At 52.4% G+C, this 22702-nt stretch overlaps 2 protein-coding genes across 8 annotated transcripts in view; both read right to left on the bottom strand.

Annotated features, from left to right (window-relative positions):
- The window catches only part of Tex22 (testis expressed 22), a 16175-nt gene extending 12011 nt beyond the window's left edge, over positions 1-4164 (bottom strand). The window contains exons 1-2 of one of the 3 annotated variants that reach the window (XM_021202699.2): positions 3657-4164; positions 3250-3583 (exon numbers count right to left, since the gene is read on the bottom strand). In XM_021202699.2, the coding sequence (XP_021058358.1) occupies positions 3250-3405 (156 nt within the window). In that variant the 5' untranslated portion in view covers positions 3406-3583; positions 3657-4164. The remainder of the gene's footprint in view (positions 1-3249; positions 3584-3656) is intronic. The other 2 variants (XM_029541142.1, XM_021202700.2) reach the window with 2 other exon arrangements.
- A 110-nt stretch (positions 4165-4274) lies between these two features.
- Pacs2 (phosphofurin acidic cluster sorting protein 2) overlaps positions 4275-22702 on the bottom strand; it is a 62086-nt gene continuing 43658 nt past the window's right edge. For 2 of the 5 annotated variants that reach the window (XM_021201825.2, XM_029540689.1), the window contains exons 9-25: positions 21470-21627; positions 18680-18770; positions 18332-18409; positions 17721-17863; positions 17280-17418; positions 16656-16760; positions 16446-16552; positions 15813-15967; positions 14961-15071; positions 14466-14574; positions 13572-13604; positions 10345-10387; positions 9445-9487; positions 9046-9187; positions 8204-8430; positions 7697-7810; positions 4275-6984 (exon numbers count right to left, since the gene is read on the bottom strand). In XM_021201825.2, the coding sequence (XP_021057484.1) occupies positions 6866-6984; positions 7697-7810; positions 8204-8430; positions 9046-9187; positions 9445-9487; positions 10345-10387; positions 13572-13604; positions 14466-14574; positions 14961-15071; positions 15813-15967; positions 16446-16552; positions 16656-16760; positions 17280-17418; positions 17721-17863; positions 18332-18409; positions 18680-18770; positions 21470-21627 (1917 nt within the window). In that variant the 3' untranslated portion in view covers positions 4275-6865. The remainder of the gene's footprint in view (positions 6985-7696; positions 7811-8203; positions 8431-9045; positions 9188-9444; positions 9488-10344; positions 10388-13571; positions 13605-14465; positions 14575-14960; positions 15072-15812; positions 15968-16445; positions 16553-16655; positions 16761-17279; positions 17419-17720; positions 17864-18331; positions 18410-18679; positions 18771-21469; positions 21628-22702) is intronic. The other 3 variants (XM_029540688.1, XM_021201823.2, XM_021201824.2) reach the window with 3 other exon arrangements.

The raw sequence follows: 22702 nt of genomic DNA, 5'->3' as shown, positions 1-22702 counted from the left end.
GGGAGGCAGAGGCAGGTGGATTTCTGAGTTCGAGGCCGAGGCCAGCCTGGTCTACAGAGTGAGTTCCAGGACAGCCAGGGCTACACAGAGAAACTCTGTCTCGAAAAACAAAACAAAACAAAACAAAACAAAACAAAACAAAACAAAACAAAAAAAGAGTGACTAGTATAATCTCCTCCATAAAAACAAAAGACAGAAACAGTAGACCTTATATTCCCAGGCTAGACTCTGAGAGTCTTAGTAGCTTCTGACCTTCCCACCCTTTCCATTCTCTCACTGGGGCAATGGCTGTGTAAGAGACCTGGGCTACCCTGCGGAGTTCACCCAAGAGGGAGCCTGTGGTAAGGGTGGAGAGCCTCCCAATAACGTCTCCTCACTCCCTACCACCAACTTACCCTGTGGATGCGAACTATTCTAGAAGCAGCTTCCGTCCTTGACGGAACCCTTGACCATGACCTCCCGAGACCATGCAAGAGCCACGTAGGCAAAAGACATGGCCTGGAGGTATGGGGCTCAGCCAGAATTCCTGAACTCATGAGGTGGAGGCAGGAGAATCAGGAGTTCAAGGTTATCATTGGTTTAAATAGCAAGTTCAAAGCCAGCCTGGGCTACGGGAGACTTTGTTTAAAAAACCCAAAACCAAAACCAGTGCCCTTCCTCCCAAATAGGGGTATCACTTAATTATTTTAGGGAAAACTGGCAGGTTTTAAACAGTTCATATGTCCACCCAATAACGAGATCTGGTTCCATAGGAGAACTTCGTGTTTGTAGCTAGCAGAACGTTCAGAGTTCCTCAAAAAAGGCAACACACAATTAGAAGGACCTCATAATCTCTATTGCTAAAGTGAATGGGATCTTTTCATGATATTCCCTGGTTTGGTGAGACATGTAAGTTATAGTAGTCATATAACTAATCTTTCTCTTTTAGCTTTATCTGTTTTGTGGATTTTTTAGGCAGGCATTATTTTGTTCCAATATCAACTGGGCTTTCCCCCGATCTGGCTATTTAGGCTTCCTTCCTTGACTATGGCAAGGGCTTACATTATGAATTCCCATCTCCCAGGCTGAAGCTAGCCCAGTTACTCATATTTTTCCATTTGGACTTAGCTTCAAGACAAGAGAGACATCTGGCTTATTTTTTATTGTTATTATTTTTTGCTTTGTTTTGTTGTTATTGTTTTGAGACAGGGTAGCCCTGGTTGGCCTGGAAGTCTCTATGTACACCAGGGTGGCCTTGAACTCATAAAGTCTTCCTACCTCTGCTTCCCACATGCTAGGAAGCTGGGCACTGCCATGCCCTGCAACATGTAATGGTTTTAGGTACATTCTGAGCTGTGAAATGCCTTGGAGAGCACCCATCTAATCTGACATCGCTCTCCAGGAACCCAGCGTGTCTCTCTTATCATTCAAGCCTTTGCAGTTCTCTTTAGGAGCTGGTGGTTAAAAGTTCATCTCGAGCAGGTTTTGCATATTTCCCAAGTCTTACTGCTGTCATAGAGGGTGAGGACTATCTTCCCTCGATGCTCCTATCTGCTGTTGTGGCTCCAGAGCCTACCAACTTCTGGACACTGTTCTGTGTAAGATTCTGAGGATTCTTTCAGACTAATGAGGACACTCACAGGCTCTCCACACGAGGCTGGTTTTGCATGTCTGTGCTCCTTGGCAGGCCGGGGAGGGTGAGGAAGGTCCCTTATGGGGTTCAGCCTAGAGCCACCCCAAGCCTCCTGCCTGCTTCTCTCCAGTGTTCAGAGCATGCTGGCCAGACTACGGGGAAGTACTGCACATTGGCTAAACTGGCCACCTGAGGACCTTCTGCTAAGGACATTTTTCTCCAACCCTCGCCTCGGGCCAAAGTTACTCTGCATCCTATGAGGTAGCATGAGTGTCACTGCGGGCTGAGGACGAGTTGCAGAGAAAGTTTCTCTAAGGCTCAGGCTGGGAAGGGAGGGACAAATAACTGGTGTTAGCTAGGCCGGATCTCTGTGGGAGGAAACAGGAGACAGAGCTGGCTGAGGGAAGAACCAGAGGAAGCACAATCCATCCTGAGGGGACACCAAAGGAGAGATGTGACACAGGACAAGGTTAGGGAAGGCAGCGTGGACATCCCTCAAGGACAGTCACTAGCAGGGCCTGGAAACTGTGCAGGGAAGAGGCAAAGGAACTTGAAATGGGAGCCAACCCCAACTGAAGTCAAGGTGTGGCAGACACTGAAGTGACTTTGTCCCCAACCTGGAGCCTGGTGTCCCTTCAGTCACAGAGCTCTGGTACTTCACTATTATGTTACCAATATAAAATCCATGCATCTGTGCCTATTCCTTAGCAAGCCTCTCCCAAGAAATGACATGTTAGCATCTTTACCATCTAGAATTCCCTGCCTCATGAAAGCAGAAAGGGCTACTGGTCAGCCCTGTAGGGCAGTTGTCACCTTCGGAGGGACCTCAAAGCACTGGGTTCCGGAGGACATGCTGAGGAGGTCACAATATAGCCATGCATGTAGTTCTGGAACCCCACTCTTTTTTGTTGCTGCTGCTGCTAGTTTTTTGAGTGTTTTGTTACTCAGCCTGGCCTTGAACTTGCAACACTTCCACCTCTGCCTCCTCGATGCTGGGACGAGAAGTGTGAACAACCACACCAAGCTTGGAAGCTCACTTTCTTTCCTTATCACCTTTGAACTCAGCAGGTACACAAGTAGACACACATGCACCTCAGTGCCTGGCTCACTGGCTGCTCACATAACCAAAGCACTAAAGATCCACCAGCATGGGTTTTGGCAGTCTTGACTGACATGGCCTAGCTTTGGACCTTTTCTCAGTGAAAACTAGACCACAGAGAGAGTGATACCCTCTGCCCAGGGAGTGCTCTAGGGTCGCAGAGTTGGGCCTGTTCCTCCTATCACTGGGCTGCACACAATCCTGTCCAGAGGGCACTTCGCTGCTGTGGGGACCTCCTTCTCCCTCCCACTTAGTGATATCTTCTAGTCCAGGGGTCAGGGACACTGCAAGAGCTGATGTGGGTATGTGTGGCACACTCCTCCTGACCTCAGGCGACCCCTCTCTGCCTGGTATCCACCAGAGGAAGTCTACCTCCGAGCCTAGCCTGAGTGGTTGGAGAAGCAAGCCCTAGAAACTCAAGGTTTCTGCCAGTCCCATTCCGTCCTTTCCTCTTGTCCCAGAGGCCCACTCTCGATGTCCCTTTCCAACCAGTCCACCAAAAAGCCAGGCTTCTCAGAAGAATCTCCTAACTGCTTACCCAGTCTTGGGTCTGCAAGTCGTCCTGAGGCTTGCTCATGGTGTCTGGCTGGCTGGAGGCCACTGAAAGCCCCTGTTGGGGTGACTGTTGTCTTTGCTCTTGAGCGAGCTGCCACTGTAGCGTCTTCCTCTGGGGGCGCTGCTGCCTGCTGTCCATCTCTATGTACTGCAGGTTGCAGTTCCCTCATCTAGGGCTGTGGGGCAAGGTGCAGGAAGGGAACTGAGTAGGGTTTCTGCTGCCATGGCAGATCCCTAAAGCTGATGATGGCAGTCCCTGCTGGGTCCGCCTTCTACCCAGAGGCTACTCTTGCCGAATAGCGGGGTCCCTTAAGTGACTTTCTCTCCATACCAGCATCCCCCAGGGACAGCAGTATCCTAGAAATAGATGCTACCTTTCTCTGCTGTCACCGGACCACCTGGTCGGCTTTTCCTCGCACGGGGAGCTTCGTCTGTGATCCTGACAAGCTCCTCAATCCTAGGATGCCACCCTCAATAGGCCTCCTTCTGTCTTGGACAACCCTACCACACACAAGGCCCAGGCTCAGCGCCAACCTGAGCTCTCATTTCCCACCCTCTCCGTGGGTCTGAACTGTGGAAGTCAGTTAAAGGGCAGCGGTGAAGATATGTGGGAGTTGGGTCACCCGCTCCCACGCGGATGCAGAGCTCGCCCAGAGGGTTTTGGGAAGGGCTCTGTAGGCTCCGGGAACAGATGAGGCGGGCTTAATGAGCTCCGGTTGACAATGGATCAGCCGGTGAGCTCAGGCTCAGAAGGGTCTGCACAGGGAGTGGAGGGTCGCGTGGCTTGTGAACGCTCATGTGGGTCCAGGTAAACAGAGCTGGCAGGTCAGGCTGACTTAGGACCTTCAGCACCGGCCTGAGAAAGCCGAGCTGGATCCAAGGACAGAACTCTAGGGAAAGAGGGACGGAGCAGACCTGGAGCTTCCGTCCTACAGACCCCGCCCCCCGCGGCCGCTTCCGCCCCTCCACGCGTGCGCCCCAGCGTTCAAGGCGCATGGCCCCAATACATTCAGAGAAATCACAGCAGTGGGCGGCCTGAGCGCCGTCAGTTTATTAGTGTCGCTTCAGCACCTTGAAATCGTCCACATGGTCGCATGGGACAGATCAATATCTGCTCCCCAAAAAAGCTATTTACATGAATCCTGCTTTTTATTAAAAAACAAAAAACAAAACTAGCAACACATACACACTCTAGAAATCAGTCACAGCGCGCTGGGCAGTCTGCAGAAGCGGACAGTCATCCTCACGCAAGGCCGTCAGCTTCTGCTGGCCCCCTTCCAGGACAGAGCAGTCTCTGAAGGGCATAGGGGTTTAGGGAGCAAGTGAGGGTCCAGTACCCTGGCCCTGGGGAGAAGTGCCAGGACGTTTTTATGCGGAATTCATTTGAGATGGAGGCTAGAGGAAGAAGTGAGGCTTGCAGGATAAGGCTAGGGCAAGCCATTGCTCCAGGGCTGAGCCTCCTGCCTCCCCACCCCCACCCCCCAGCTCTGGTACTTTTACAGTGATACTGAGCGGCATACTCAGAGGGTGGTGGCAGGAACCAACTTGCAGGTAGAGGCAGGGCCCCAACTGACAGCAATGAGCAATGGCAACTAGTGTTGCCTGACAGTGACCTCTAAGTCTGGCAGGCTCTAAGGGTGATGCCTCAGAGCTAAGTACTGTCCAGATGCAAACACGCTCCGCTGTTCGTACTACTGCACTGCCTGTCAGGGGGGCTTTGGTGTCATCCTTCAAGGGACAAAGTGCTTCTCCAGGAATCCTCTGTAATGCTGTAATGCTCCATGAGGTAGGCAAGGAAAATGGACCATCTCTCTCTCACCACTGGGGGAGTGAGGCACGGGAGGAAGGACTGCTCTCTGGGTCTGCACCTAGCACTGCCATGGTGGGGGCGTGTATGGTACTCAGGTGCTGGGCTTTCCTGACTCCACCCTGGGCCCGAGGTGGGACAGGCTCTGCCTACACCCTCCTCTTGTGTATGTGAAGTCAGACCCCTGGAACCAGTCAAGGAAGGAGCATGTACAGGGAGGGTTCTGAAAAAGGGCTGCCCTCAGGCAAGAGCTTGAACCCCTGTGGCCTCAAGGCTAGAAATCTAGGTCCAATGTTTCATATGAAGGTTGACCTTTGGGGAGGGGGCACAAGGGGCAGGTAAACTAGGCTCTTAGGCTCCAAGGACTACAGTGGCCTGACTCAACACAGGATCTTTTCAGAGACTACCTCACCAGGAGTTCCACTAAGAAGCCCTATACCCAGGGACCTATTACCCCTGTTCAGCAAGTCAAGGCGGGGGGGGGGGTAAGTAAATAAAAACTGCCATCTTTCACTCCAGGAAGGGTGAGCAGTCCTCAACTCAGCCTGTTCTGCTCTCGGCAAGCTCAACATACTCTTAGGAAGGCCTCAAGGTCGAGACACCAAGCTTCAGCGCTCCCAATGGACTGCTAGAGTCCAAGGTGACAGGTACTCTCCTAATTAGATACCTCAGGGAGAAAGGATTCTTGAGAAGGTTAGGACTGAGGCAGTGACCCCTTCCTGAGTCTGGTGGAGCGTGTACAGCCAGGATGACCCGTGCTGTAGGTCACCAGCACACTCCTCTCATGCTGGATGGGAAAATGGTGGAGCTGCCACCAAGAACCAGATCCAGGTGGCTATGAGGAGCTTGGCTTGGCTAGACCCAGTCCTGTAAGGGAGGTGGCCTTTGTAGTCAGACCAGCCTGCTGGAGCCTTCACGGGCTACACACACACACACACACACACACACACACACACACACACACACACACACACACACAACCTCTAGGTGCCTGTTTCCAGTTTACAACCTCGATTTTCAACTCAGATCCCACATGGCCAATCCTGGACGATCCTGTCCAGCAAGCAGAATAGAGGGAAGGGCTCAGACAGACTCCAGAAGCGTCTCCCATTTCCAGGACAGACACTGGAACATTTGAAAGGACCACCTGATCTGAGCAGAAGCCTAGAGGTGCCTGTGGAATGGGAGCCACAGGGGTAGGGGTGGGGATGCAGTTCCTGCTGGCTCTGCCCCGAGCAAGGGGACTTCACAAGAGCAACATCTGCTTGGCAGCTACGTTGTCAAATGTATCTGAGAGCATTAGAAAGATCTGCTACTATAAAACCTCCGCCATGAGGCTGGAGTTTATTGGGAACCACGCATGGGGTGCCAGGGACTGACATCTCATGCTAGGAGACCAAACATGCCCTTGACCTTCAGCTCTGGCCACTAAACTCCAAAGCTCCCTGTGCTCCCTACTCCCTGAGGAAGCAGAATCCTGACACCAGCAAAGGGCAGGATACAAAGGCAAGAACATTTCTTGCTTGTGGTCTGGGCTTTCATGGGACCAGAGCTCACCTCTTTTCTTACCAGCCTTTCCACTTGCCCACATATTCTGGTTAATAAGCCGAGCAAAGTTACTCAGTGGCCCACAGGGACTGGCTGGGCTGAGCACATTCATACTTAAGACTGTTTCTTTGTGTTTTTAAGAGTCTGTCTCTGCAGTAACCACGTGTTAACAGAAATACAGCTGTCCCTCCATCAATGGCTGGCACAGAGTCACTGTCCAGTGTCAGCCCTTCCGTGGGTGGGGCTAGAAGGTGGCCTTGGAGTGTCCAAAGATGCAGATGGGGAAGTGCTTCACATGAGAAGACCACTGGGCAGCCAGCTGGAAGAACTTGACATCGCTGCATTCCACGCCGTCGATGAGGACTGTGGGAGAGGGCCACCTGACCATCTGCCTGCCTGGCAAGGCAACCACCTGAGATGGTGGGATGCTGCCAAGAAGCAGGGTAATCCTGAAACTGGAGGAAGCCCTGCTCTGCTTAACAGGCCCTTCCCACCACCTGCCCTCCCAGGACTTAGTGCAATGGTGGGTGCACCTCCCAAGGGGTCTGGCAAGGGCAGTCTGAGCCACACCTCAGCCAGGCATGAAGTCACGTCCACCTCACAAGGTCCAACTTAAAATAGCTGTATTTCCAGAGGCAGCCTTATGAAGACCATCCAGGGAACCGTGCTCTGAATGCACTGCTTACAGAATAACCTCTGTAAGATACTTAAGAATCAATCCTTAAATGGAAGGAGGGCTGGGATACAGCAATATGTAGAGCATCTGCCTAGCACACAGGAGACCCTAGGTTCAATCTCTAGCAATCCCTCCCAAATCTCTACCAATAAAAACAGAAAGGGTTGAACCATTCCTTGAACTTGAAAGGCCATTAACTGGATGGAGGCACCTTATCCAAATGCGCTCCTAGAGTGGCTCTGTAAATAAGCCATCAGAGCAAAACGGCTTGCCGTGTGGGTTTGAAAGGCCAGCCATCAGTTCTGCTCTGCATTCAGTTTACAAACAGAACCAAACAGGACCTAGGTCATGGATTGAGTCCCCAGCACCCTATGGAGCAGTCCCCTGACCCATGCTCACCCCGAAGCATGTTCTGTTGGTGCTTAGCTGTGCAGATCAGCCGGCTGATACCCTCGATGCACTGACTTTTAGATTCCACATCCTTGTCCTTTGTTTTCTTGGGCAAAAACATCACTGGGAAGAGAAAAGCTCTACTGTTGGCCTACTGTTCCTTCAGGACCAAGTTAGCCTGAGCCCTGACAGCAGGCAGGATGGTAGAACAGTAGCCAAGGGGACTCAGCTGGACACTGCTCACCTGGGATTCAGCTTCCTGCTGTGACCACATACAGTACCATCCTGCCTACTATTCCATCTGCAGCCAGAAGCTGAGCAGAACAGGCGTCCTCACAACTCAGGGGCCAAGCTGTCAAAGTGTGTCTGACTGCCAACCCCTTCTGAGCTGTGGACTCATGATCATGACTTTACTGGGAACTTGCTAGGAGGTGGGAGAATGACATCCCCATCGCCAACAGTCACCAGAGGCCCCTCTCCCACTGTCCAGCCCTGCTCAGTACTCTCCCACCTCACCCTTCTTGTTCTTCTCCTTGGTGACCACAGTCATGGACATGGTGGGTGTGGCTGCAGCCTCACCACTGCTGGGCAGCCTGCTGACCTGGAGGGACCGGAAAGTGCACTTGAGCGTGTTTTTGGTGGTGGGCATGTCCTTCTTCTCGGCATCTCTCTTCCTATCCGCAGGCTGTGCTGCTGTCCAGTAGTCCACCTGCAGCCCCATGAGCTCAGCGCCGACGCCCTGGCTGTGGAAGGCAGAGGGAAGTGCTCACATTCATGATGTCACTGTGACATCAGAGGCAATGAGGTATGGCTAGCATCTAGGGTCAGTAAACTGTGAGAAGCTCTGCAGAGTTGACTGCCCACTTGTCTGCTGGGATTCTCTTAGTGCCTGTGGTCATGCCCGGGGACCTGTACACCCATTCTCCTAGGACCTCGAAGAGTGGCTTCATCAGAGGTGTAATGGCTGGTGAGATCAGGAGGTACCATAGACTCAAACTCCCCAGTTCAGCCCAAGACCCAGGTGGCCAGTAGGACTTGCTTCACTGTGCGGGTCTGAAGAGCTGTCTCTTGCACCTCTCCCCTCAGCTCCACTTTGAACCACCCACTCTGGGCAAAGGTGCTTCCAGGCTCAGCGAGTCCTGTGTTCATTTATGGTAGCTCCTATCTCAGTAGGAACACTACTGAAGGCATCAGCTACCTTCTACCCTGCTCTATGCCAACTGGCCCCATCCCCAAGACCCTTCACAGGACCTCCCCCAGTGCTTCACCAGCATCTGTCCACACTGCTCTGACGAGACGGGGAACACAGAGGGTGGATGTCATCAGAGAACAAGTAAGATGAAAGTGCTGCTGTTTACCTGGGGGAGGACAGGCCTCCACTCACTGACGGGGAGGAGGGTGGGGTAGGTGAAGCCTCCTTGGCCGCAGGAGATGTAGATGCAGACGGTGGGGTAGAAGAGAGTATGCTGGAGCCTGAGGGGGCTGCGTCGTCAGAGTCTCCTTTGGAGAGGAGTCATAGGCCAATGGTCAGACAACCTTCTAGTCTGGCCCACAGCTGTCTGGAGAGGGAGCTCTTGGGGCAAGTTGGTAGGCAGAGGGGCTTATGCAGGGGGCAAGATATTCTTTCTTGTCTGGGTTTGCCTTGATCTGAGGTTTGTGAGTGCAGAAGAATCAGCAGAAACTTGCTGTCCCCTCAGACCCGAGGGATCACCTACCCAGAGGCCACTCTAACCGTCCTCAGAGAGGGGTGAGGTTACCTGATGTGGCTGAAGATGGTTCCACGATTCCAACCTTCACAACCTGGGAAGCAACAGATGCTGGCTAGAGGCAAGTAGGGAGGTTGAGTAGTTCTACTGCCCTACGTAGGCACCCACCGTGGAGCTAATCTTTGGCAGGCTCCTATGGCCCTGCTGCGGCCAAGCTTCTGTGCCCACAAAATGAGAAACATGTTCCAGCACCCTCCCATTTCTGGGGCAGGGCTCAGCTCTGGGAAGTGGCAAATCCCACGTGCATGTGACTTGCCAATCCCAGACATCCATTAGACTAGGATGAGAAGTACTGTTGCAGAAGTAGGAGCTATTTCACAGTGTGTATGGGCCAACGGGGAAAGTGCCTCAGACATGAGCTATCTAGCATGTAGCCTTTGGTTACAAGAATCTGTGTCAATTCAGTGTAAATCACAACACCAGATTCAGAGTTTCAGTCATGTCAGGTGCCCATAGGGCACTTTTGTTACTACATAAGAGGCCCTGAACAGGATGCTATAGAGATGAAAAGGCTGTGAAATTGGGATCTCCACATTCAGTCACGGCCCACCTGTACCAGGAGGTACAGCCCTGACTGGGCAAATCTTCCCGAGGCTCTTCCTTATCCTCTAGCAGACAAGTCTGTGACTCCTCTCCTTAGTGCTGAGCTAACCCTGACAGCCTGACCCATCTCCAGAAAAGGGCTACACTTCCACGTGTTCACTGTGCAAACCAAAAGCCCAACTAAAGAAATGCAGGAAGGAAACAACGGGGATTTATAAGGAGGAATTAGGCAGCCCTTGGTTGCCTCACACCAAGGTTCTGTACATGTAAGCTAATACAAAAGCACTCTGCTGTGACAGGAGTCTTGGCGGGCTTATGTTCCTAGTGAATGAAGCTGCTGATACTCACCCCGACAAAGGGAATGAACCTCTGAGAGGATTCTTCATCAGGGCTGGGAGCAAAAACAGATGGTTACTCTCCCCTCCTGGAGCATACAGCCCGAGGGCCCAGCCTACTCATCCCTACCCTACCCACCCCAGACCTCAGCCATATCACCTGCCCACAGGTACTCTTTGTCACTACTGAAAGGCCCCTGGACAACCTGACTGATACCTGGATCCCCTCCCATATGTTAACAACCATAAGCGGGGAATTCTGCACTTGAGGGGAAGCTGCCATGCAGTCTTGCCACCAGGGAGAGAGCATTACAGCTCATGCCTCTTGAGGGAAACTGCTTTGATCACAGTTGCCTGCTTCCAGGCCTACCAAGCTGATTCCCTGGTCCATGTGCATGCCCCATGGCATGCAGAACTGGGCAACAGGCTGGGCCTTCTCCAGTGACCTTCCCAAAACCCGGGTCTGAATGAACTCAGTGCCATCTATAGAGGCTACAGCTTTGGCTAAAGTGCTGGTATTTAACGCTAGGTTCTAACAGAAACAACTAAGTATAGTCCGAGGCCTGAGCAGAGCTCTAGGCACAACTTGAAGCACTGACCAAGATTAGAGGCTAGATGAGGCATTGTCTGGACTTGGTTATGTATAGCATTCAGCAACAGTAACTTGTCCTGGAAGTGCTAGTCATGACCCATCCACCATGAAGAGGGTCTGAGCTCAGGAGCTGAGATGAAAAGCCATTTGTCTTCTTCCTTTGATGCACTGCCCACTAGGGCTAGCCACGTTCATCTCTGAGGAGGCTCTCTGACAACCTAGTGCCCAGTGGCGTAACCTCAGCCCTAGAGCACACGGCTCCCTCCGCAGTCAGAGGGTGCCCTCTCCATCTCTTGGAAGGGCTGGCTCTGGTGGTGAGCTGTGCCTTTTTCTTCCACACCCTTCCTTCCTGTGGTCACCAGTGGCTTCCTGGTCTGAAGAGCACACCACCAGCTGGAGTCACTTCTTTGTTGTTCTCCAGACTCTCCTCCTATCTTGTTTCCTCACACTGACACTGGAGGCTAGCGCATGTCACACAGATGTGCATGTATGTCAGGCCAAGCGCTGAGATAGATGGATGGATGGATGAGATAGATCTCCCTGTATCTAGGGAGAGGGTATCCCTGAGGAGACAGGGCTTCTCCCTATGTATAGGTTTGGGGGTGCAGTGCCCCAGGTGCTGCCTCACAGTCTTTAGGGAGATACCTTTGAGGGAAAGGACACTTGGGAGGTGTGTGGCCAGCTAGTTGCCTGTCCTGGATGAGAGTTTTCAGGACTGGCAGCCCACCTCCCTAGAGGGGAGCGGGGAGGTTTGTTCCCAGCACTCCCACTCTCAGCACACCCACAAGATAGACCAGGGCCGATGCAGAAAGAGGGTTCTCTCTCTGTCCTCCCCAGACCTAAAGACTTGGCAGGTCTTGGCCAGCCCACTATGCTGGCCCACTGGAGATGGCTAAATTCCCAGGCTCCCTTTCCTAAGGAGGGCAGTTTTGAAAAGAGAAACCTGTTATCCCTTGTAAATTATTTTACTCCTGGCCCGGATCTGCCCTACCCATGCCTGTCCACTTCAGGAACATTTCAGGCCCAGAAGATTTTAGAATCAGGCAAGCATGGTGGCTGCCAGGGTGGAGGCTCTAACCCACCGGGTCACCCACAGTCAGTCTGTAGGCCCTCTAGGACCATGACAGAACAGCCTCTTAACCATGGTCTACTCTAAGACACTTGGGAACAGAGCGTGGCTGACAAGGCCACATGTGACCAGACACAGGAGACACTGCAACATGGAGAAGCTACTCAAAGCCAAGCTGTATCGGGGCCATGCAGACAGAACAGCATAGGACAGCAACTGTGACAGCAGTGCCACATTGCATCTCGGGCCATGCAGAAGCACCAGCACGGGTGCACCAGCAGTGACACTAGCTGGCTAACTGACAGCCTAGAGGCAGAGGTGGCCAGGGCCTGCAGCACAGGTACTCGTGGAAGTCAAGTGGTTGGCATCTAGAAATCATGTCCTTGATCTGTTCCCAAAACCTGCCATGATACCAAAGACACAGAGCTGAGGTCCGAGGACCTATTTCACCCACATACACCAGGACAGCAGCCTGGAGCTTGTGCTGTCCCATTATGAGCTGAGGGCTCAGCTGCCATTAGAGGATGAGCTTCATCCCCAGCTTCAATTAAGAGGCAAACGGGCAGGTACCTCCCTGCCAGAGCTCTCACAGGGAAGGCCGGGCAAGTCTGGGTCCTCACTAGTTCCTTGCAGGTACCTGTGCCCACCTAGTGCCAGTGTCACTACTGTATCACAGGCAGAGGGAGTTATGGGGCACAGAGAGCGTCTCCTCAAGCCTGGATTTTTACTAGATATAAGTACAGCATAGGAGAGCATGCTGCAGGCTCCTCCTGTCACAGCTGGTGGCATGGGCCAAGCCTCAGGCAGGAGAGAGGTATGAAGGCTGGTCTTCCTCTTAACTCAGGGGCTTGTTTAGCAGGGTAGACTGGTACTCAAGGACCTTCCTATGTGTCCAGTTGGCTCGGATAACGGTTGCAGCACTACCGGCAAGAAGGATCCTGGACCCATGGCTCTGTCCCAGACACTTTTCCCAGGAGACAGATACCTTGAGGCAAGTGTGGCAGACAGTGGGCAGGATCCTCTCAGCATTGAAAAGGGCAACTCTAAGGGTACCTGAGAGCAGCTCAGATTTTTAGAGAGGGAGGCCTTGGCAGGGAAAAAAGGCACTTTATTCTGATTTAGGTCCTCAGAAGCCTGGTTGTCTCCCCAAAGAAATTAGAGAAGGCATTACGAATCCCTGTGTCCCTGCTGACCCTAAGACCTGATTCTATAGTGCAAGGAGCGGGGATGGCACCTGCCATACTGTGCCAGCTCCTTGACCTCCTACCTCCACACTTCACACAGAGGAACAGCATGGTGCTGCCTCCTGTCTGAGGCTGTGTGGGCGGCCACACTACTGCTCATGTTAGGAGCAAGGCCTGCGTGAGGTCCTGACACTAGCACCAGTGCTTGCTTAACAAGAGGCTTTAGAAGCACAAAGCCCTTGAGGTTGGAGGTGGACTAGCAGGATCTATCAGCAACCCTCCTAGAAAGGGGTTCATAGGTGCTCTTCCAGGAGATACACTTGGGCAATGGCTCTGCTAAACAAGCCCCAAAGACCAGCCTGGAGACAGATAGGGTATAGGCCAGACAGCTGTACCTCAGGGTAAAGTCAAAGTGAAAATGCTTTTTCCTTTTTTGGAAAGCCGCCAAGAGAGAAAACACACATGTTAGGACACTCAGGAACAGCAACAAGTCATCTACACACTCAGGCAGGAGCAGAATAGCTCCTGGTGGTTTGGCTGAGGGTTCATGGGGAACTGTGCAGCTGATCTGCCCCCGGGCACCAGGCAGTCAAAAAGCAAGGCTGGCCTGAGCTGGCCTCTGGCTCAACTATCTTTTGCTCTGGGGAAGGCAGTGTGTGACATGCACACCTCAAAGAGATAGTGAACTTTGTTGTCACTGGCTGCAGGGTCTTTGCCTCTCCTGAGCAGGGTGCTGGGCCCACCCTGGACACCAGGGAGGAGGCTGCCTTAGGCTCTGTGTACTTAACTCTCCTTGACTGCATGTAGGCTACAATGTCCAGAGCTCTGAGCCAAGACAGATATGTTTAGTTCCCTAAGTTGAAGTGGTCCTGCCCAGGGCCCCTCAGCATCTTGGGCTCAGACCCACTCTGTCTAATCTTTCACACAGAACTTCTGAGCACTGCCCAATTCTGGGCAGTTGGGATCATGATCTAACTGTTCACCCAGAAGCCAAAGCAAGGGTCAGGGGACCCTTGGGGAAGGAACCACATGGAAGGAACATGACTAGACAGAAGGACTAAAGAACCAGTGCCTTTACTACATCACGTAGAATGTTAACCATGCACAAAAATAAGGGGTTCTAAAAACCCAACCTGGTATTCTGATCTGACATGGAGTCACTGTAGGCTCCTGCCACACTCAGCTGTTTCATCCTAGCCCCTTGAAAAGGTCTATCCCATAGCCTACAAGGAGCAGAGGGTCAAGGCACATCTCTAGGTCCCCCAGCCCTGCCTGGCCCACCATGTTACCTCTTCTGCTTGTAGGTCAGCATGGCCTCTGCGATGGGGAGCTGATGAGCACAGTTGGCTCCTGAGATGTACTGGGTGATGCGTGACACGATGTCTGGTGTGTCCTGCACTGCACAAGGCAGAGGCGGCAGAGGGTCAGCATGGTGGCTAGGTGTGAGCTGTGGGGGTCTGGGCTGAACCCCAGGCGCTGTTTTGGCTCTTTTCTCTCTCTGCTCTCTGCCAGCAGCCTCTGACTCATGTGACCAGCCACAACGGTCCCAGGTGAGGGTGCAGGGTTCCTTCTCAAATCCTGAAGGCATGTTCTACCCTGCACCTGCCCCTTCCCAAAGGCCCCACACCATTTTACCAGTAGGTCAAGGGAAAAGCTCGGGCTGGGTGAAGGAAGCCCCATAACACACCCACCCATCCCACAGCTGAGCCGAGAAATGGGGTCTCCAGGGGAAGGGGCTGCAGATGCATGGGCAGCCCCCTCACCACACAGTGCCCAGGCCTCACCACTGCTCTGGGCTTCCAGCTTGTTGAACAGGTCTCTCCAGGCCAGATCCTGGAAGAAGTTGTTGTAGCGGTAGTCCACAGAGCCCAGGTATCTGGCCACGGGGTGGGAGCCTGGGAACCCCAGGAAATCCATCACCATGTGGAGTTGCCCAACCCCAGACAACCCTGCTGTCCTGAGCCCCTCTGCAGTAGGCGACCAGAGGCCTGCAGGAAGAGCAATGGCAAAGTCCCCACTGCCTGTTGTTCTCCCGGGGAAGGCAAATAAGATGAAAGAAAGCCAAGGTGGGGGCAGGAAGACCAAGGAAGGTGGCATGACATGGGCTCCAGGTGAGACACTGCCTTTAAACTTCACAACTGATAAACGAGTGAAGCCCTGAGCAGGTAGGTGTGTTTTATAGTTAGAGGATCTACACAAACCAAATGGCTTCTGGAGTTCAAGTCCACAGGACCATGACAACCTCTAAGGCTGACTGAACTTTCTGGTGACACAAACTGAAGCTCATGTGGAATGATCGATCAGTGGCAGGGTCAGCATGGACCATCCTAGTTTGCTCTCTACCACATTCTACATGACAAGGACATTTGTCAAAGAGAAGAAAAGACCACGACCATAAGAACAGGTCTTACTATAGAGCTTGACCCCTGGCTGCTCAGAAATGTTTGGTCCTTAGCTTCCCAGTGTTAGGATGACAATATGCCTGCATGCAGGGTTTTTCAATAGAGTGAAAATAACTACAATTTTAAATAACAGAATGATGTCATGTTGGTACCTCTACCCTTACCAGGCTGTGTCCCTGTCTCTGAGGTCCCCCAGGCTTAGTCACAGGTGGCCAGCAGCCCAAGGCCCCTCACCCAGCGGGATGATGAGGAAGCGCATGTAGCCGAGCCAGTCAGGTGTCTTGTGAGACAGCTGCTCCACGAAGAGCCGCAGGATGGCGCTGAGGTAATGCTGCGCTCCCGCCACTGCGATCTTCACAGGGGTCGGTGGCTGAGAATTGCAGTTGCAGCTGAGATCCCAAGAGGATGGGGCAGAGAGGGAGAGATGCCTCACTGTCTCTGTCCTAGGATCACCCCGCTGAAGTCTGGGAAGCCAATGCCCCCAAGCTGCAGCTGTTCTTGCCACACAATCCTAAGGGAGCTACCGAGCCCAGGATGCCCCACCAACAGGAGTTCTGAGTTTGGGGATAGGAAGCTGAGTGCCTGGATACGCCTGGGCCAGAAGACCTGTGCTTAAGACCTGTGCTGGGACAACTGCAAGTGGACTCCCCTTCCCCCATCCCTAAATGAGCTTCAAAATATCCCCTGGGAATCAGAGTAAAGCTGCAGGAAGTCTATGAGCAGCACATCTGGAACCATCCATGATCATCAGGGTCAAATACTCCATCTTCAAGTGGCAGGCAGGGCTGGGATGTAAGATCCCAGTAAACACTCAGGCAGGGATGCCCAAGGGTCGAGCCCCAGGTAAGAAGGGAGCAGCAGACTCACTATCGCTGTATCCGAGAGACAATGGTGCTGAAGGCCGCCTGCACATCAGCAGCAGAGCACGTGCATACCACAGGAAGTGTATGCTTCTGCAGGACGTCTGAGAGGAACTAGAAAGGGACAAGCCGACAATGACCTTGGCATGGTACCTGGTAGTCCCCAGAGATCCAGGCAGTGCTGAGGAGAGGCCAGGGCATATGGCTGATCCCTTACCTGTCCCTGCCAGTCAGAGGTGTTGACGAGAATGATATTCTCGGGGAGTTGGTCATCAGAGATGAGGATGTGGTTCAGTTGGTCATACACAGTTTTCCTGGGAATCTAGAGACACCGAGATGTCCACACAAGGAAACGCAGCACCCAGGCCTTTTAACTCCCAACCCTGGGTCTCATACTCCATACTGCCTGCAGGCATGGAGGCTGAGGGCAAGTAAGGAGGTGCCTAATTAATTAATGTGGAGGTCCCTAAGGCTGGAGCGGCCACACTTTTTTTTTTTTTTTTTTGTTTTTTTGAAACAGGGTTTCTCTGTGTAGCCCTGGCTGTCCTGGAACTCACTCTGTAGACCAGGCTGGCCTTGAACTCAGAAATTCGCCTGCCTCTGCCTCCCAAGTGCTGGGATTAAAGGCATGCCCCACCACTGCCCGGCTACGGCCACACTTCTAACATGGAGTTCCCTAAGTCTGGAGTGGCCACACTTTGAGTGGCGGAAGAGGGTCAACAGGCCCTGACAAGAGGACCTATAACTGTCTTCTCACAGCAGGCCCTCCAGGTTTGCCCAGTCCTCAGGGCCCCTAGGTATCTCTCTGCTCTGTCTGGGCAGTACCCTTCCCAGTTCCTACCCTAACCTGAAGCTGGCTCCTCGTGTCTGGACAGCGCTCATTGTCTAGGCTGTTGGCCCGTTCATTCTGTGGCCGAGCTGGCTGTCGCTCCTTCAGGGATGTGCTCCGGCCCCGGCGGCCGGCTGGCTTTGACTCTGACCTGTTAGAGAGCAGGAAAGGCAGTCGAGAACAGCTGGGGTGGTAAGCCGTATGTTCACTGCAGGTTGCACACTGCACTGCCCCACAACAGCTGCCACCATCCCCACCTGGCAAACCCTGTGAGGTGACATTGCAATCTCCCCAGCAACCTGAGCCCTCAGTGGCATGGAAGCAGTGGTGCCTCTTAGGCACTTTGGCCTTTAGGGTGGTAGGCCAGCATATGACCAGAGCTGCTAGTGACCAAGTGGCTTCCCACAACCCTGCTCTAAAGGTGCAGAGAGTCCCTCAGCACGAAGCCCACACCTGGTGGAGGGGATGACAAGTGACTCAGTCTTGATGATTCTTCCACTGGGAGGCAGCTTCTCGGTGAACACATCTAAGGTAGAGGTCTCAGCCTCTGGGCTATCCTCAGGTTGCCCTGATGGCTCCCGGGGGGCTGCTGTACTCTGATGGGTTGAAAAGGAGCCGTAAGTACTAAATGCAGAAACATTTAATGTGCCTCTCCCGTCCATGTACCCCTGATTTGGGGTATGGGCTTCCTCTAACCTCAGGTCTGGCATAAGGCACAGTCACAGGTGAGAGGAGAGGTACTCCTCTCCTACAAGTAGCTCTTGGACCAACCAACTATGATCAGCACCAAACCTGATGGAAACCCCATTCACCCTGCTCCTTATCAGAGAGACTCCATGAGGGCCTGGGTCTGATAGCAAGGCTAGGGTACAGCCATCCACCTGAGATACCCAGCCAATATCCATAGAGTGAACAAGGATCACCAGGCAGCCTGGTGGCTTCTGAGGGTGGTATACATGTTTTCAGAGTATGTGAACACAAATCCCATGTGCAGGTCTGTACATCTGAGATCAGCTCCACACGGACAGGTAGATGAATGCCTCCCTGCCCCCATGCCTGCTTACAAGGGCCACCGTGTCAGAGATGCTGTCGCTGAGCTGCTGCTTGCCTCCCAGGGATCTTGTCTTCTCAGGTACATCAGCCTAGGGGTGATGAAACAGGAACTGGCCTATGCTGTAGAAGCAGGATGTCTACTTCTGGATGGGAGGAAGCCCAGGGAGACTAGCTGTGAATTTCACAGACTGTGAGCTCAGGATTACATTAGAAGATGCGCCTGCTACTGGGCAGAACCCTGAGCCCAGAATACATCAGCTAGGTACACACTGGCTAGGCATTCAGGACTCGTGGGGAAGAAGGATGAGGGTGCCCAGCCAGGTCCAAGGGTCCCACACTGCATAGAATGACCTACTCACCGGACTCGGAGGCTCCCTGTGGCTCCGGGCACTGTGGATGCTCCCTATCTCTGTCTGTGAGCTGGAGTGAGACAGGCCTTCGAAGTAAGGCCTGGATGAAGAAAGGAGTAGATATTAATTCCCTAGATCCCTCCCCATACATTGAGAATGAGGTCCAACCCCCTGCACAGCAAGGCAAGCAGCATGGACCCCAGCAACAGAAGAGAGACACAGTGTGGAAGAACTGTGTAACTAAACGCCTGCTACTGAGTGATTCTGCAGTGACAACTCCAGGTGGCACAGCTCCTGCACTGCCTATGAAGTCAGCAGCAGAGAATGTGTCCCAGGGCTGCTGAGATGACTCAGTGAGTAAAAGCGCCCCCTGCTGCTAACCCTTAAGACTTGAGTTTGAACCTTGGGATCCACGCAGTGGGGAGAAGAGAAGTAATCCTAGCAGTTTGTCCTCTGACCTTCATTCTTGCACTGTGGCACACACACACCACCTCCCACAATAAAATGTAATTTAAAACAAGAAGAAAACCCCATCTACTTGCATTGCTCACCCCAGGTGGGGCAGCCAACACCACACGGTGAGTGGTTGTCAGCACTGGATGCCCCCTGTGGTTTGAAAAGGTGTGGCCCTCATAAACTCATGTGTTTGAATGCTTGGCCCACAGGGAGTTGCACTATCAGGAGGTGTGGCCTGTTGGAGGAAATGTGTCACTGTGGGGACAAATTTTGAGGTCTCTGTGCTCAAGCTCCACCCAATGCCACCCAGTCTCCTGCAGGACTTTCAGCTCCCTCTCCAGCACAATGCTGCCATGCTCCCTGCCATGACAATAATGGACTAAACCTCTGAGATTTTAAGCCAATCCCAATTAAATGTTTTCCTTTTATAAGACTTGCTGTGGTCATGGTGTCTGTCTCTTCACAGCAATGAAATCCTAAGATACCCCTGTTGAGAACCTCGAGATCTACAGCCAGACTACAGAAACCAGAAGAACATTTTCAACAGCACAAGGGTATCATGGGCAGGCCCAGAACAACTAAGTCATTCAAGACACACTCAGACTGCTCCAGACCAACACACATGATTTGACACCAAGTCTAAGAAAGCCATTTCAGACTAATCCAGAACAGATATGACTCTGGATCAGCCAGGATAATTCCTGACAATCAGATCAACCTGGATGAATGTATCTGTCTTCAGCAGATGAAGTGTGAGTGAAGAAAGAGGAGATGCGGAAAGCAGAACCAACAGATGTTATACAATTTAGGCTAAAATAGCTGGCAGGATTTCTGCTGGTCCATGTGGGTGACAAGGCTACGCAGAGACTTGCAGATGCGGGGTACCATTTGTGACTACTTAGGGTCAGGGTACCACAGTGATCACATATCGCCCCAGAACTACAGGCATTAGCTGGCCAGGGACTATGACAACATAGTGTCATAGGGCTCATGATGGGGAGGATCTGGACTCTGTGGGTGAACCCAAGGTGACCCAGCAGAGGTCACACTACAGCAGAGGACACACTCAAGCCTAAAATGAGGCAGGAAGGAGCAGTCCTGAGCCGGGGACTGAGGTGGAGGAGCACAGGAATACTGGCTGATCTGACCTAGAAGGTACCCCAAACCAGCAGCTGACACCTGGACTGAGCCCAGCAAGACATAGGTAGGAAGCTGAGGCCAGAGGATGCCTCGGGAACCAGAAACACAATAGATGTTAGAGTTTATTTGTTTTTGAAACAATGTCTCATTCTGTAGTCTAAGCCGCCCTTAAACTCAGTTATTTAAGCTTTGCAAAGCCAAGTTTCCTAAATGGTGAGGCTACAGGCATGAGAAATCAAGCCCAACAGTAATGAATAAAGAGTTGTCATCACTGAGAGTTATGGTTAATTAACTTCAAGACACAAGAAATCCAAATTTCTTGTGTGTGCTTCTCAGTACTGTCCCGGCTAAAAACTTAAAAATCTTTAAAAACTTGAACATCCTGAGTCTCCCTGTCCTCAATAGTGACACCAAGATTGAAGTCTACACACTGTCCTGAGGACTTAGCCTCTCCAGGCCCTACATAGCCACAGTACATGTGTGCAGACTAGCCTGTTTCCCTTTTCTCTTTCTGCCCTAAGCTAGACTTGCCCATCTGTCCTCCCAGGCAAACCAAGGAGGACACTGGATGGGGCTTCCCTCTGCTGCTTGTAACAGTAGAGCCCTGTGGTTTCTAGTGTACCTCAGGGCTGCTGGTGGGGAGCGAGGAATGGAGAGGGACACTCTAGGGACACCCTTCATTCTTCTTCAGTCTGCCGCAGGGACCAAGCTCTGGCCTCACAGAGAACCTTCCAGCTCAAGCCCTTTCCTTGATGCTCCCCCTCCCTACCTCCAGATGGCTCTGTTTGTTTCTAGTTCCTAATGGACATGCAAGCACTGAGGTCCATTGCAGGGTTACCACTCACCCCGAGAGATACCGCCTGTGGAAAGACGGCAGACCTCGCTCCAGTGCGTCAGGAGTGATACCCTTCCATGCCTACCTCCTACAAAGACATCCTTTGTTTCTGGCCACAGGGAAAAGCTACCTGGCTCTGTCTACCCACTAACCTTGGACTCACTCCATGCTACCTCCTCTCAGGATGTCCTGGTCTACCCTACGAGAGCTGTCCAAGCACGTAGTGCCCCAAGGTGAAACATGGGTCATAACAAATGGTCAGCCCAAACCAACTCAGACCATTCTAGAACAAGACTATCAGGCAGCTCAGAAACCTTGTCTAGCCTCAGGCTGATTGGACTCAGCAGTTTCAACGTGGTAGAGCTTACCTGAGCTTGGGCTTGGGGGTGCTAAGGACACTGTCATCGTCATCCATGTCAGGGCCACTGTCGCTGGGGTTCTCCACGTCCAGTGTGTCATAGAGAAGATCCAGGTCCTCCTCCACCTCGGGAACATGTTCTGCAGGGTCCTGCTCCGAATCCAAGACCTAAAGCAATGGATGCTGACATGTATAAGAGCCCACAGAGACCTGTGCCACTACTTGGCTCACGAAGGGGGGTGTGCAGGAACACGAGCAGGAGGACCAACAGTGCCACACATGCTCACTTGACAAAACATCCTACTGTTTGCTTTTCCTCTCTCTCTCCTCCTCTCTGAGTAGTCACAGGACAGAAGTTGATATTAAATATCTCTGTCTCTTTCTGCATTGCTGTTTGAGACAGACATCTCTCACTGAACCATAGTGAACTGTCAGCCACACTAGCTGGACCACAAGCCCCAGCGATCCTCCTGTCTCCTACTCCAACACTGTGGTTACATGTGTGCACAGCTGCACCCACTTCTAAGTACCACTGGGGATCCAAACTCAGGTCCTTATGCTTGTGCGGTGACAACACTCACTGAGCAGTCATTTCCCAATACCTGTTCACTCCTCTAATCTAGGAACTGGGTCACCTCAGAGACCTCAAGTCACCTCATCATGTGATTACCCTTCAATGGCTTGGCAAGGATGTGTCTAGAATACAGTGTTCACACTTTGTAAAACACAGAGATAGTCGACTTGGACAGCATATGAGGTCCTGTCCCCTCAACCAAGATATGAAGTTCTTCTCTCCTGAAAGTCCTCTTGGCCTGGCAGAGCCACATTATATTCCCCCAGGCAAACTATGATCAGAGATGATGTCAGAGTGTCTACCAAGAGAAACTTGTGAGCATTGTGTTGGATAGCCTCCAGTAAGTGACTCAGGAAAGAGGGTAAACTCCCATGAGGAGCAGTAATCACTGAAAAGGAGCTGTGGGGCGTGGCTCCTCCTGTCCTTCCCATGAGGATGAAGACTGTCCTTGAAGCACAGGACTCCCCAGATTCTGAATCTGTGGAGCCCTGATCTTGGACTTGCAGCCTCCAGAACCATGAGCCAGACACACCGACTGCTGCATTACACAGCCAGACACACCGGCTGCTGCATTACGCAGCCAGACACACCGGCTGCTGCATTACGCAGCCAGACACACCGGCTGCTGCATTACGCAGCCAGACACACCGGCTGCTGCATTACGCAGCC

Source organism: Mus pahari, chromosome 7, assembly GCF_900095145.1.
Source record: "Mus pahari chromosome 7, PAHARI_EIJ_v1.1, whole genome shotgun sequence".
NCBI lineage: Eukaryota > Metazoa > Chordata > Mammalia > Rodentia > Muridae > Mus > Mus pahari.
This window is presented reverse-complemented; position numbering and strand designations above follow the sequence as displayed.